The 16,133-nt window shown below is 39.6% G+C and overlaps 2 protein-coding genes across 6 annotated transcripts in view; one reads left to right on the top strand and one right to left on the bottom strand.

The window, feature by feature from the left end:
• Positions 1-16,133, bottom strand: part of EIPR1 (EARP complex and GARP complex interacting protein 1) — a 308,944-nt gene that overhangs the window by 62,450 nt on the left and 230,361 nt on the right. Inside the window, exons 1-2 of one of the 4 annotated variants that reach the window (XM_083356595.1) lie at positions 6,505-6,710; positions 3,151-3,234 (exon numbers count right to left, since the gene is read on the bottom strand). The exons of 2 other annotated variants lie outside the window; for them this stretch is intronic. In XM_083356595.1, the coding sequence (XP_083212721.1) occupies positions 3,151-3,234; positions 6,505-6,546 (126 nt within the window). In that variant the 5' untranslated portion in view covers positions 6,547-6,710. Of the gene's footprint in view, positions 1-3,150; positions 3,235-6,504; positions 6,711-16,133 lie in introns of those variants that run through there. One more of the 4 variants, XM_083356599.1, reaches the window with a different exon arrangement.
• The window catches only part of TRAPPC12 (trafficking protein particle complex subunit 12), an 85,525-nt gene continuing 76,202 nt past the window's right edge, over positions 6,811-16,133 (top strand). The window contains exons 1-4 of one of the 2 annotated variants that reach the window (XM_083356563.1): positions 6,811-6,920; positions 7,407-7,513; positions 9,979-11,200; positions 14,155-14,271. In XM_083356563.1, coding sequence (XP_083212689.1) covers positions 9,986-11,200; positions 14,155-14,271 — 1,332 coding nt within the window. In that variant the 5' untranslated portion in view covers positions 6,811-6,920; positions 7,407-7,513; positions 9,979-9,985. The remainder of the gene's footprint in view (positions 6,921-7,406; positions 7,514-9,978; positions 11,201-14,154; positions 14,272-16,133) is intronic. The other variant, XM_083356562.1, reaches the window with a different exon arrangement.

The raw sequence follows: 16,133 nt of genomic DNA, 5'->3' as shown, positions 1-16,133 counted from the left end.
AATCTCCTCATAATCAATGCTACATATCTTATTGTGAAGTGTTTTGAAAAATTGTTCTTGGTTATGGTTTGGGGCATATATCTCTACCATCATGACCTTCCTGTGATTTATTATAACCTCGACTATCAGTATTCTACCCTCTTTATCGTTATAAATTTGTTTTGCAGTCAATTTTGGGTTTACATATAGTGCCACTCCTCTCTTTTTCTTGTGTCGGTCTAAGGAAACGAATAGGTTCCCTATTCTTGGTTGTACTAACAAATATTTTTGTTGTTCCTTTATATGGACTTCTTGTATTGCCACGATATCCAATTGTTGGTGAATAAGCCTATTAAAAAATTTCCGCCTTTTCACTGGCGAATTCAATCCATTAATATTCACAGACATAATACTACACTCACCTCCCTTCATCTTACTTATTTCTGGTTTTTGTGGATCTCGTGATTCGGGGCTCTCTCTCTTCCTTGTCTCTAGTTCCATGTTTCTCTGTTAACTCACCGGATTTGTTCCTTCTATCCTCTGTAGCTAAGATCTTCCCATCCATTGCCACACGTATTGTATCTCTTTCTCTTACCTCCCTTCCATCTTGATCTTCTAAATCTACTTCCTCTTGGCTATGGAAGTGGCGTTTGTAAAAATCTTCTGCCTTCTCTATCGTGTCCAGTCTATGCCTTCTATCCTGCCACGTAACAAGAATACCCTCTGGAGTTAGCCATCTAAAGTTTACATTTTCTCTTATTAGTTTGGATGTTAAGAATTGATAGCCGCGTCTCAGATCCCTCATCCTTTTAGGTATCTGTTTAAGGATGGTGATTGGTTGGCCCCGAAATTCTAATGGTTCCTCTCTAGATCTATGCAGAAGCTCATCCCGAATTGATTTTTTAACTAACCTTACATGTACTTCTTTTGGGAGGTTGTGCCTTCTCGCATAATTAGTTTGGACCCTGTATGTTTCATCAATTTCCGCCAGCATTTCCTCCTTCCCTACACCGAGTGCCTTTGCCATCAGTTCTGCCATCATGACCAACAGATCTTCCCCTCTTTTTTCTTGAACGTTCTGGAAGCGTAGATAATGAGCAGCCTTTTCTGCTTCCAGAAGAATGACTGTTGTTTCTAATTCCTTATTAGCCTGAAGGAGTGTTTCATTTAAATCATCTACTCTCTTTTCCTCTTTTTCCATTCTAGCTTCCATATCTTGAAGTCTTTGTTCATTTTTGACTAATTGCTGTTGAATCCCTTCAAATTTATCATCTATCGCTTGGATTTTCCCCTTTAATTCACCAGTGTCGTTTCTTATTTGGCCTATTTCTCTCTTCATCTCCTCGTGGTTTTTGGCCATTGCCTCGTGTAGGTTTTGCAAAAGGGCATGTAAATCTTTAAAGGAATTCGAGTTAGATCTTTCCCTTTGCAGCATATCCTCTATAGATTTCTGATTGGAGGGACTTGAGGCCATCCCCTGTCCCTGTGCTGCTGCCTTTTTGCCAGCGCTAGGCTTAGTTGCTCCCGAGATACTTGTCATGTTTCCCCAATTATAACAGCGTTTTATCAATGTATAATACCCTGAGTCTTATATAAACCTTTTAACTCTATGACAAAAGATATATAAAACAGTTACCACCAGATACTTATTACCAACTAAGCAATTTATATAATAGAATTCTATAGTATGAATATAATCAAAGTCACGTTCTTCTTCTTTTTCCCCCCCCCCCCCGTTTCCGGCGCAGAAATTGGCACCTTTTCCGTCTTCCTCTGCTGTCAAAGACCAGTAGGTGTCCCACTAAACAAACCTCCAGTTACTAAATTGCTATATCAAATGGCCGCCCGTGACAAGTAGAGTAGAATTTCAAAAGTTTCAAAAGTTCACAAATTCAAAATTTACCAGGATAGACCAGACTAGACCAAGCTGATCGCTTTCCACGCCCGACAATCCAGAGTTCAGTCTCTAAGGCTCCAAAGCTCAGACTTTGACCTGTTGTAGCTTTTCTCCAGCTAGAATACAGTCATATAGTCTTCGGCTTTCTTTCCCTTGCTGTTTTTGCCAAACGCCTCCCTCAAGACTTCTATCGCCGCTTATTCCCTCTCCGTGAGGCTCCCACTTCGAACCAGTACCTCTTTCACAAGCGCTTCCTATTTAATATTCGGATACACTCTCCGTCAGCTCCGCTCTACCGTTGTCCCGCTGCTTACGTGCTAGCTCCGTCCCTCTGTCAGATCTTCATGTCGGCCATTACTGGCCTCCTTCTCCCCGGTTCGCTCGCATCAGACTTTCTCCGGATCTTCAACACGAACTGCCGCTCATGAAGGTTCTCCGGGCTGCCTGCAACTTCGGATGTCCCTACAGGACCTCCTGAAGCTCCGAAAAGCCCCCGCGAACACTGGGTGAGAGGTTGTGCGAGGAGAGAGCTCCGTTCACACAGCCGCCCGCTCTGACAGTTGGCTCCGCCCCCAGCGTATATGCATAATTCGTTGCCTTACTTTTGTAAGGGGTACGAGAATATATCAGAAGCATTCTAGGGGTGCAGGGCATAGAAAAGATTGGGAACCACTGATGTAGATAAAGCTCAGCTGCAAATCTCATTCTAAGCTAAGTCTTAACTATAGATAGTCCTTGACTTACAACCACAATTGAGCCCAAAATGCATGTTGTTAAGTGAGAAGTTTGTTAAGTTTGCCCCATTTTATGACTTTTCTCGCCACATTTGTTAAGTGAAGCACTGCAGTTGTTCAGTCAATAACACGGTGGTTAAGTGAATCTGGTTTCCCCGTTGACTTCGCTTGTTGGAAGGTCGCAGAAGGGGATCATGTGACCCTCATGACACTATAGCTGTCATAAAGGTCAGTTGTCAAGCATCCGAATGTAAATCACGTGAACATGGGGATGCTTCCACAGTCATAAGTGTGAAAAATGGTCATAAAGTCACTTGTTTCAGTGCCACTGTAACATTGAACAGTTATTAAATGAACCGTGGTAAATGGAGGACTACCTGTAGTACCACAAACAGGGCTTTTTAGTCTCCCAAAGCACACGACATCTGATTTTATAAACAAAAGTTCTGTTTAAAATTTGGCAGAAAAAAATATAATTCAATTAAAAGGCTTTAAAAGCAATTCTCTTTCTATATTCGTGCCACATTCGTACAAGTTTACCTGGTTATCATATTTAAGAGACTGAGTTCCAACAAGAAATCGTATTGCCTCTGTTTCTGCAGTTTGTGGAGTCAGGGCTCGTGCCTAAAAAATTGTGAAAAAAATGGAGTCACATCTAGCACATTCCGATGTCTTGAAAAGTACATGATATCATTCATTATGACAATCTTTAAAATATATTCATACGTCTGTATTTTTTGAAATACAGTTTCTACCTTTTGGCACAAAACTGTGATCTCATGGCTAAAAACTAGAAAAGGCGTTTTCAGAATGCATTCTCTCATTTGTGGGAAATGTGCACAAAAGTGAGAACAAACAACCCAGATGTTCAAAATTAATTATTTTGCAGAAACAGCAATTTAAAGGAGAATTAATGTTAGTGAAAATTCACTTCAATCTTTATCTACCTTTTTGACCAAGAAAAACAATCAGATGTATTTTTTTTTAAAAAACCCTCAAGTTTTAGTGAAGAAAGTACAGAATTGGATTCAATCGAAATTAATCTTACTCCCATTGAAATTTATATAGCTAGTAAAATGTATGTCTGGAAAAATAAAATCCATCCAACACTTCCAAGACAGTTCAATTGCTTTACCTGCAGTATTTATAAACCATTCACCATGAAGTACAATATAAATGCACCTTTGAATCACTAGCTTACTGTTACAGGTACAAAGTATTTTGTTTAAAACAAAGAGGATAGATTTAAGAGTTATAGTAAGACACCTAAACTAATTCCTGAATAGTTGTGGTTGCTAATTTAAATGTTAGGGATGACTATAATTTGGAACAGAGTGATTAATACAGCTATTCAATGTTGAAAAGATTTAAAACTTAGATAAAGAAGTCATTCTTGTTTCCTTATAACTTGTAAGTCAGCCTATTTCTTTAAACCAAAGATAGAGAGATACAGACATTACTGATTTCTAAATAAAATCCAACTTTAATTGTATTTACTCAAAAGATGTGGCAATTTATTTCAGTGGGACTTCTTTCACAGAAGGCAGCTTTGGAATGTAGCCACAGAAGTTCTTACAAAGACAGATAAAACTCGAGGCATTTTTATACCCATATGCTTACAACTTAGCAAAGTGGAAACAATTATGAGTTTCTTTTTGAAGATGTTCAGGACTGCTTTGCTTTAAGGGCAATCTTGGCATAAACATCTTCTGGGTACGCATATGCACACCCAGACCACCAGGAAAAGACCACAGAAGTGGCTGGGCCAAACCTTCAAGAGAGATGACTGCCTGAGAGATCCAATATAGTAGTAGGCTCAAAGAATCACTTCTTCAAAATGGTTTGTTCAGCCTTAGCAGGTAACTTTGAGTTGCAGGATTTGATACTTTAGGACTACAGACCTACATTATGTAGGCTGTCCTCAGCCATTCATCCAGCAACCATTTGAAGTTATGATGGCATTGATTGGTGGTTATGACCAGTCTTTGGAATTCCTTGCCAACTAGTGCTTCTCATAAACCCTCATTTTATGACAAGACCACTTAACAACAGAAATTCCAGTCCCAATTGCTGTTATAAGTTAAGGACTGTACTTTTAACTAGGACAGAAATATACTCAATTCTATAACAGGTTTAATCTCAATGGAACCAAAGGTCTGTCCAAGATAGCCCTGGCCACTATTCAAGACAATCTACTATATGGTACAAATATTTTTTCAAGGTAATGAAGTGTGAGAAACTTTTAAGTACTAAAACAGAACTGTTTACCCAGTTCTTCCTATGGACAAATCATTAAAGGAAAACAGGTGCATAAAGCCATACAGTTCCTTACTCTGAAGATCTAATTGTCTCTCTTTATCTAGGATCCCGAAAATAACTCTCATATTTATTTTCACTTTATTTTAAGAAGCTGAAGTGAAAGCCAACAATAAAAGGTGAAGTTCTGGTGCAGATCTCACAAATGAACAGCTTGCTGACAGACACTTTTGTACAATATTTTAGAACTGTCTTATGTAATCTTTGATATTGCATCCGGGAGCTGACTCATATCAGTTTAATGTCAATTAAGGCACAGTTAAAAGGGCCTGGTCTCCACTATTTCAGATGCAACAGTCTTGCATCTTGGGACTTTGATGGGATAGCTCCAGGGCTTTTTTTCTCATAGAACGCTCAGAACGGAGTTCCGGCACCTTTTTTGGATGGAACCTTGTAGGGTAGGCAAGGCGGGTTGTATGACATGTGTGAGTTCCGGCACCTTTTTCTTTTACAAAAAAAGCACTGGATAGCTCAATGGAAATTTTATACATCATGTACAAGGTCCACTGGTAGAAGAAAATATTTGTAGATCACGGTTGAGTTAGGGTCCACTATATGGCAGTCCACTAAATGAAGGTGTTACTGTACTCAAAAGATTCTATTAACAGAAGCATGAAATATTATTCCTGTTGGAATAATACAAGAGTTGAATTTTTAAAGAATGTCAATCCTTTGGCATGCAAATAATTAAATGACAAAAACTGCACTCTTTCAAGTATATTTAAACATAAACTATGGGGTTAGTTGTCTTTGGTGGCAATTAGTTATCAGTAGGCTTATTTCATTGTGCAATTTTATGCAGCTAAAAATGACCCTGTTTTCTCAGGCATCTTGTCTAGATAATTTTCAGAGTTATTTTTGGTGGTTTTATCATTTTCAGAAAGAAATATTTCAGCTAACCTTTCCAGACTATCTCAAAATCTAAATCATAAATCATGACTCAATAATACACACTAATTATTCCAAAAATGCAAAACTAAAAAAAGTCTGTTTCACAGGCCTTGTTAGAGAAAGAGCTGCAGAAAAGTCTACAGAAATCTATCCCAATTTCATGAAAAGTTACGTTATTCGTGAATAACAAGACTTGTTTAAAATTAACATGGCACAAAGAGCACTTTTGATTTATAATACAGGTTTTTTTCATTTGGAATACCTCTACATAGAAAGAGATATCGGATATATATTCTTTAATAAAATGTTTCACAGCTTTAGCACATTAATGAATCCATAGATTTCATTACATTTACAGCTGATAAATTGGTCATATTTATCAGCCACATATTTCTTTATTGGTCATATTTATCAGCCACTTTTCCTTTAGGAAATCAAGGCAACTTGCAAAACATTCCTTGCACTAATTTCTCCCAGAACAGCAGCTCTGTAAAATTGCGTTGAAAGAGGCTTGCACCGAAGCCATCCTAAAGGGATCCATAATTTAAAGTGCATGCCCATTCCTAGTCCAATTCCTAAACAACTGCAGGGGGAATCCACACACACAAATCTAGAAAACATATAAATTCTGTTATGATGAAAAGCTTCCTCTTCTATTAAATCCCAATCCATCGTTTTCTTATTTACCTGGAATTCCAGCCCATAAATCACGGGAGCATCATCTTCCATGGCAGCGTCAGCTACCCCCACCTTTCTCCACCACCCACCGCCCCGGCACAAATACTATCGCGATGGGAAACCCCGCCGCTGCGTTTCGGCTCTTTTTTTTTTACCCCTCTTTCGAATTAGAAAGAAGGCGAACCTACAAAAAAACGCCTTTGGGCCCACTTCGGACTCCGTACTTCTTTCTCTTCCGGGAAAAGGAGTGGCGCGCCGAAGACGCTCGTCTACGTAGGGGAGGCGAAACTGGGTCGATAGGGAAGGGAAGTTGGACGCGCAGGCGCACTAGGCGTTTTTTCCCCCCCCTTTACACATTAGGTTTTTCTGCCGTAGTTTAGGTGGGACGTCGTTGCCGCTGTCATTGGAAGTAAAGAGCGGGATAGGTGAGGGAATATCCTCCTCGATTGCTTTTCTTTCCTATCCTTTTGCTCATTTAAAGGTGGCTTATATAATAAAGATATTCACCTACAGCGGATGAGATGGGTTATTCCACTCCACTCTTCAAGTGGAACCTGGGTCACTGTTAGGTTTGAATGGAGCTGCTTGTGCAAACACAGAATAAACCGATAAATAAAATCCATACGTGCAAAAAAAAAACCCTATCTTTTTTCCTGCTAGGTACAGGATTGTTCAGTTATGGTGGTTGATGGTGGTGTTTTTAAGTTACAGGGTAGCAACTCGGTGATGAAAAATGCAAATTAATCGCTTCATCTCGAAGGAAATGGGTTCAGAAGATAGAAGGGTTGCTGCAAAATGAATGTTTCTTAATGTTAATTGTGTTCACATTATCTATAAAACTGGGTCAATCATAGGCAGTATCTTCATGACTCAGGCCCTCATTTGATTTCTTTGCCTTTTGATAATTACAGAAGTAGCCTTAGAAAAAAAAATGCTCCATTTTACAGATGGGTCCCTGAGACAGAGTTAAAGTGGTATACCTGAGGATATTGACACTTTGCCAGAGCAAACGTAAAAGGTATGTTTAATTTGTATATCCATTGTTTAAAAAATGAAAATGGGGCAAAGGTAAGATATTAAAGGGGGGGGTCGTAATTTTGTTTTCTGGTAGTCTACAGAAGCACTCTTTCTGTTTTCATCATAAAGACATACCTTGTTAAAAATGTATTAATTGTTTCTGCGTGCATTTTGATAGTTGCCTTTAACATATATGTGAGTATACTGCATGTATATCATAGTTAGAGTGATGTTGGCTTGCAAGATGGTCTTTGAACCGGAGTTTCTAATTTACATTGAAAAACATAAATATGCTTGAGGTAGTACTAGTTTTCGGTTGTGTTTGTGGCAAACGTATCAAAATTTTATTTTTTTATTAAGTATATATGCCACCCATCTCACCAACAAATGACATTAGATGGTTTACAAGTAAAACAAGATAAAACATGAAATATTAAAATAATAAATATTAACGTTAAATTTTACTTAAAATGAACAAAGCAGACAAGGAAGGGAGCAAGATGCACATGGGGTAGAATTGGAATCTTATCTCAATCCATTAACCACTGCCAGTACAACACATACTCCATTGGGGCCTCAAGCCAACTGACAGAGCCAAGTTTTCAAGCTCTTTCAGAAGACCAAAAGGGTGGGTGCGGATCTCAACTTGGCAGCCACAATGTTCCAGAGGATGGGAGGCATAGCAGAAAAGGCTCTTCACTTGGATCCTGCCAGCTGGAATTCTTTGACCAATGGGGTCCATAGCATGCCCCTTCTGCTCGCATGGGTAGAGTAGGTCAATCCCACTAGGGTGAGGCAGCTCCTTAGATAACCTGGACCAATGTGTCAAATAGCAGAGAATACTGAATGTGACACAGGTAAAACGAAGGGTATTGATGTGGCTCAGTAAAGTTAACCATTTCTGTTTTAATAAAATTTATGTGATGGCCTCAATTGACTTTCTATCCAGGATGCAATGAGCAACAAAAGTCAACATAGACCATCTCATGATGACCATTTTGTATATGATGCACTGTGAAAATGTTGGCTGGCACTTTTCTCATAATTAGTAGGAAATCCTACAGGTGGTATGACGAGATCTGCTAACACAGTTTAGGACTTGTGTTATTAAAAACTATAATATGAACATCTTAGTTTATCAAAGCCATAATGGCTGACAAAGATAAATATCTATGGGCATTTTTGCCGACAACTATGGCACATAAAAACTTCAAAAAATAGGGAATGAGGTTGTTATAAGTTAGATTTGGTTTTATCTATCTGTCTATATGTGTGTATATGTGTGTATGTATATCTGTCTGTCTATCTATATCTAATCTATTGCATTTAATTTCTTTTTCCTACTGTTCTTACTCCTTTTCTGTACACTGTATAACACTGCTTACTCCGAAATGGAATAGTGTGATGGATAGACACACAATGTCTGTTTTTAATATGGTCCATCTTACATTTCAGCTGTTAATCAGAATTGTTGTCATTTAAATTCTTTATCCTGCCTGAATTTATTACATTTATATTCCAGGTTAAAAAAGTGAATGGCTTTTTATTTTTCCTGGACTTATCTGACTGTTGTTTCACCTACTGAAGTTACAGAGGAGTTGGGAAGAGGGCAACAAATAAATAATTGAAGTCCTAATATGCTGCCTAAGTGACAAGTCTACCAAGATTTGCCTTCTTAACTCTGTTCAATTTAGTGTTCGTTATCCAAGCCTTCTCATGTAGGATTTCCCTTTTTGTCTAATTAAAGTTGTCATTACTTCTTCTATTCCTCCTCACCCAGGGTTGTAGTAATGCTGTTTTGTCAGTCTCCATCTGAATTTGGGCACTGTCAATCTCCCCCTTTTTCTAAATACAGAGATAGATGGGAATTCCACTAGAGAACATTTCAATCAGCTGTTCTTGCTGGAAAGATAGTCAGTCTCTGCATTGGAGGTAGAGATTGTGCTATCCAACTATGAATTTGTGACATTGCAAGCCAACCAAGTAGAATATAGTGTATAGATAAGTCAAAGAGCCTTCTTTGCAGCACAGTACTTTCCCAAAGTGGAAAAATGAGTGGTCAAGGAGGCCAAAGGGCCCAGCTGGATCTATCCTATATTTTGCCCTTGTCAAGAGCACAGTGTTAAGATACCCAGTATTTCAACCATGGGAATCATTATTTATTTATTTATTGATTGATTGATTGATTTGATTTGTATACCGCCCTTCTCCCTAAGGACTCAGGGTGGTGAACAGTGAACATAAATAACAGAATGCACAAATAGTTATCTTAAAACAATAATTAATTTCATTATTTTCATGCTAAGAAAAAAGGAGGTGGTGGGGAGGGATTAGCAAGATGTTAATAAAGTATTTCATATTTTGAAGTGTGTTTTTAATTATTGCAGTGGTTATATATATTGTTGCTTCATGCATAAATTGTCCTATATGTAGTACTGATCAGTAGCAATTTCTTTTTTTATGCAGAAGAACTATGGAAAAACAAGAAAGCAATATTGAAGACACTGGAGTAAGAAATTCAAGTGCAGTGGCTGACATTTGTGATATCCAGCAGCAGGCTTCCGAAGAACTTCTGTTCCACGAAGAAACCATTGATCTGGGAGGAGATGAATCTGCATCTGAAGAAAATGAAAACATGGCAGAAGATTCCAGTAACTTCATAGACAAACTTAGCGAGCACATGATGGAAAGCGTTTTGATATCTGATTCTCCAAATAATAGTGAAGATGATACTGGTGATCTTGGCTGCCTGCAAGAAATAGTCAAACAAATGGAAGCAAACAATATTGAAGCAATAGGAGGAGAGGAGCGTTTAGAGAGAAATGAAGTAAATAGAAATGAGAATGAAACAAAGCTTGAAGCTACTGCCAAAAGTATTTCTGATTCGAGAATTGACTATCAGTCCTCTTTAAATGAAAATCTGATTCAGACATCAGCAAAAAATGAACTGGAAGCAGAATGTGACAAACTTCTAAAGTCTCCATCAAACATTGTTGATGAAAGCAAACCAGAGGAAACTGCATCTCCTCCAGTTGTCATTAAATCACCAATTGACTCGGAACCTATTCCCATCTGTACCATCTTTAGCCAGGGAAATCATACAACTGGTCAGCAACAGATTCTGCACGATGGCTTTGAGCCTCAAATGGTGAAGTCACCCAGCCTTGGTGCTGTAAGTGAGACTCCAGTGAAAACCCATCCACAAGTGGTTCAGCCTAGTCCGAGCCTAAGCAAATTTTTTGGGGAAGCCATCAGTAGTAATACATTAGCTTCTGATTTTTTTGATTCCTTTACTACGTCATCTTTTATTTCGGTCAGTAACCCCAATGCAAGCACATCTGTACCAGAACAAATGTCTTCTCTTGTAACAGTTGGGGAATTGCACGACTCTGCTAACCATAAATATTCTCGTAAAAATGGAAGATCAGAACCTGGAAAATCTGCATCTTCTCCAGAAATATGTCAGTCTCCAAAGCCATTTTCCCAGATTCAAGCTGTTTTTCAAGGTGGTGATGACCCTTTTGCCTCTGTGCTGAACATGAGTGAGATGGACAGAAGAAATGATGCCTGGCTTCCTAGTGATGCAACTAGGAGTGTGTTGATTTCAGTAACCACCCAGCCATATAATAATATTTTCATAGACAAGGAGAATGTGACCATGCCGGGATTAAAATTTGACAATATTCAGGTGAGGATCCCCTGTTGCTTTTAATCACTTGAAATCTTATCCAATGAATTCAAACACAGAGCATTTGGTGTCTGCTTTTACATGTCACTTATGTTCCACCTTCCCATTAAAAATAATGTTAAAGGTGGATAACAACTACAGGTCTGTAAAGCCCATCTAATTTGGATCTTCAGTCTGGGTTGCTTGGCAAGTAATTGTGTGTAGATCAATAAAGGAGCAAGTTTGTCAAACAATAGAGCAAATAAAAATGGTACAGTATTTTTGTTTTTCACCAAAGTGGGATAAAATTTGCAGAAACACTAAATATGAGGAGACGAAGCATCCTAAGATTTGTAGAAACCAGCACAAGAGCTTTTGAGCTATCTTTACTTAAAATATGTTTTCTTTTTTGAAGGAGTTCTTATTTTGCTTTAGGACATAATATAAAATTTACTGTGATATTAATAACATACACCACAAAGAAACAATAGTCGTGTTAGAAACAAATTATAAACAAATAATGCTTGTAATTGTAAATGTTTAAGTTGGCAGTATAAGGGTTGAACTCACAATATTCTTCATAAAATAAATCAGCTGCTTTGCCATGTCTGCTGGTAACACAGCTCACAAAAAATAATTTAATTTAATATTCCGATTTTGAGTTCACCTGACTCCATGACTACTCTAGGCAGCTTATAGTAAAGCAGAATTTTAAAAATTTGAATGATCTTGGGGAATGATTAGACAAAAGAGGTGGCAGTCTCCAATGGCTTAACAGTCAGAGAAAGAAACTTAGGAAGGACCCACCCTAATGTATCAGGCAGTTAAAAGTGGTGGAGCAGGAAAGTTGTACTTTCTAACCTGCAAGATTCTGTTAATGTAGCCTTGCAACAATGTAGAATTAGTTTATCTAGTTAATGTTTCCTGCCTGGTTTATCTAGGAGTGCTGACTGTCAATCATGAGTTGATCAAGGCATGAGTAAATGTCTGAAACTCCTCCAATCCAGGGACAAACAAATTGATGTACTAGATGTAACTGTACAAAGGTTCTCTTGGCCATAGCTGCCACCTCCTTTTTTGAGCAGGAGCTGTGAGTCCAAAAGGAATCCTAAATTGCATGCTAGTCTCACTTGGAAGTGCAACTCCATTAAAAAGTAAAAGATGGAATGTCTCTGGAAATAGGCGGCCAAAAAAATGAAGCTACTTTGTCTTCTCAGGATTGAGGCGGAGCCTCTTCTATCCCTATCCAGGGGAGTCAGAGCCTGTCCCTCCCCACCTGCACAACCTCCAGGGATTGGGTCAGAAATTCTCAGCTAGCCAATCTGATACCTCCGAGGACAGCCCATCCTCCTGAATCCACCATGTCACCTCATGCCAATCATGGTTTCTATGTTTCTGCCTCCCCATCACCCCTCCCACATCCCCCCCACCTCTTGCCTCTAACCAAAATGTCCATCCTCCCTCAATGTACTGTATGTACATTGTACTGCACACCACCAAACCCCTACTCACTACTCACCTAACAACACACAACCCTATCCAGCCATTACTGCATCTGCCATCAGATGACATGGCAGCCAATTGGAAGGATTACGTCATTTTTAAGCCCCTCAAACTCTGGGGTGGGGTTGGGGTGTTATCATAGTGTAACACAACTGGGCCAATAACAATACTAAAAGGCCAGAAAAATCAATTTAAGCATCCTTAACCTAGCTCACCAGGAAAGTGAGAAAGTTTCTGTGTACAACCTGAGTGATATAAATTTTATTTCCAGACTTCCTAGAAATGACCTAGTGTCTGTACAGTCCTCTTTCACAGATGGCCACTGTGAAGGATTGAATAAAGATGAAGTTTCTAGGATGGAGTTAATCTTATCCCCCCTTGCTGTGGTTCCAGTTTAGATTACAGGGTCAGTGCCTAAAAATGTAGTTTCTTTTTTATTTCAAGGAACCTTTTTCTTTGCAGTGAAAACCACAGAGGCCAAATCTGGATTGAAAACCCAGCAGGGCCAAATGATTAATGTTCCTTCCCCTCACAGTATGCTCTGATATAGATCGGCGTCCTGTGGAGAAGAGAGACCTCACACTCAGGAGCAGAACTATGTAATTAGTCTTTTTATTTTGGCCCTCAGAAAAGGCAAGTAAGAACCTGCTGAGATCAAACTAGAAAGACAGATGAGGTCTTCAGTCAGGACTCATGCCATTGTTTCCTTATGGAATGAAGAAAACATCATTCTCCAGAAGGCAGATTGGCTACTGTTATTTTGGCCACCTTGGTCCCTGTAACTATTATTAGCTACAAAATAAGGTTTGAGCTGACTTGAAGTGTTCTAGACTTCCATTGTTTCTTTTCAGTATCTTTTAGTGAAATCCGCTAAACCCAGTCCAGAGAATATTAATTGAAGAAATCTAAAGGACTTAGTATAGAGCAGACATGTCAAACACAAGGCCCGGGGGCCGGATCCGGCCCGCGAAGTGGTTTCATGTGGCCCGCGAAGCCATCCTGGAAACAGTGAGGGAACGGCCCCCACTACCTAGGCCCTGGCCCAGAGACCCTCCTCCTGCCAGAGACCCTCAGATCTGTCCCACTCCTGCCCAGGCCCCCATAGGCCCCCTTGAGGCGAACGATGTAGAGCTGGCCACGCCCACCCAGTAGGCCATACGCACTCTGGCCACGCCCACCCAGGCCACACCCACCCGGCCCCCTGAGGGCAACCGCAATGCTGGTGCGGCCCTCAATGAAATTGAGTTTGACACCCCTGGTATAGAGAATCTAAGCCCACTGTGAGGTAAGAAGCTATATTGGAGAACATGAAGGTGATAAGTATCCTCCTTAAAAGAATGTTTTTCAGTTTTCAATGTAACGATCTGTAAAAGTTTCCTTTCACAGAAATTATGTAAACACATTGCATGGCCAAACATACAAAACACTTTTACTGAGATGGTGCTAGATATTATGTCCTTTTTTCCCATTAGGGTGACGCAGTTAAAGATTTAATGCTCCGCTTCCTTGGTGAACAGGCTGCAGTGAAAAGACAAGTTCTCAATGCCAACTCTGTGGAGCTGTCTTTTCAGGGCTTAAAGCAGTTGATTGTAAGTAACATGGTGTTCCTTTTTAAGTTGTGATTCTTTGTAGATGGCTATAGTCAAAAGAACTTGTTTAGTCTTTTAAAAATGTCTTTAAAGTAATTCAGTTCAGGATCTGTATTTTCAGAAAATAGAATAGAATAGAATAGAATAGAATAGAATAGAATAGAATAGAATAGAATAGAAATTATAGAATTTTGGCTAAGAGTAATATTCTTTATTGGTCTAGCGTGATCAGACACAAGGAATTTGTCTCCAGTGCATATGCTCACAGTGTACATTTAAACAGCAAGTAATAGGTCATAGGCAGTGGTGGGATTCAGCCGGTAGAACCGGTAGCTAAATTTTGTTGAGTTTGGAGAACCGGCTGAACCCATGCTGCTTCTGGAAGTCCTTCTAGGCCTGGGAGGCCTGGAGGAGGTCTCCCAGGCTTAGAATGGCCCGCTGGAAGTGCGTTGATGTCACTTCTGGAAGTCCATTCTAGGCCTTGGAAGCCCAGGCCTGCATCCATGCAGAAAACCGGATATTCAGGTATTTGAATCCCACCACTGGTCATAGATCATAATCATCATTGCAATCATTAATCCTAAGTTACAAACAACAATTGATAAATCATAATGAGACGGTGCTGTTGGAATTAAGTGTTCAGCAGAGTGAAGGCACAGGGGTTATTTCGGCTTGCAGTGCTCTATAACGGCATCCTGAGGGGAGACGTTGAAATACATTATGTCTAAGATGTGAGGGGTCTGTAGACATTTTCTCAGCCCTCTTTCTGGTTCATGCAGTGTACAGATCCTCAGTGGAAGGCAGGCTGGTCGCGATTGTTTTTTTCTTCAGTCCTAACTATTTGTCTAAAGAAAAGAATCATTTATCAAATAATTTCTCTAGACTTCACAAAATTTATATTAATGACCTTCTAACAGCCTTGTACAATCAGTTTTGGTCCCAACAACAAAGGTTGGGCAGGTTTTCCTCTCTTATTTCTGCCTCAGTGCTGTTGCTACCTTTCCAGTTGTACACTCCTTAAAACCAGGGGTCCCCAATCTTTTTTGGAAAAAATGGGCACATATAAAATTTTATGATTGTGTAACAGACATTCTAATAACATGCCTACCTGAAAGGTTTTCCCATTAATAAAATGGTGACTATGGGAGATAATGTCCAGTATCGTACGTTAGGTTTTTAGGATGTTAGCCTCATAAAAAGAGCAAAGATCTCTGTGAACCTGCTGCTTGAGGCAGCTACGTCTTTTGCAGAATTCACTAGGCTACCTCAAGGGCCTTTCCTGGTTTTCTGTGCACATACAGGTAGTTCTCGATTTGTTTATTTATTCAACTTATATAGCTGCCCATCTCAATCCAGTGACTGGGTGCTTAATGACCACAGTTTGGCCTGGCAATTCCATCGCTAAGTGACATAGTCATTACACCACACAACTGCAACAGCCTTACATTCTCACTTCAGCCCTGGGCATTAAGGGAATCACCTGCAGTCTGTAAGCGATACATCGTGTGACCCTATCTTGCAACTTTACGGCAAGCTTCTCTGTGGATTCTGCTTTTTGGAAGCCTGCCGTGAAGCTCACAAATGGCAATTGTATATTTGCAGGATTCTGCAATGGCTGTAAGTGTGAGGACCGGCTCTTTCAATGTCACTGTAATGACACTGAGCAATCATGAAGGGAGGACTACCTAGGTGCCTAGAAGATGTATCTGTAGTGCCACTGAAGGAAATGTCAAGAGTCTTCTCTGTATGCATATGCATGCTGAGAAATCTGCAAAGGGATCTCAAAGTAGCTGATGCACACACCACAGCCTTCTCCCTAACAGATTCAAAAGGACACATTGTGAAGTGCTCTTCAAACGGTT

The sequence above is a fragment of the Vipera ursinii genome (genome assembly GCF_947247035.1).
Source record: "Vipera ursinii genome assembly, chromosome: 1".
Lineage (NCBI taxonomy): Eukaryota > Metazoa > Chordata > Lepidosauria > Squamata > Viperidae > Vipera > Vipera ursinii.
The sequence above is the reverse complement of the archived record's forward strand: the minus strand, read 5'-3'. Positions and strand labels throughout refer to the sequence as shown.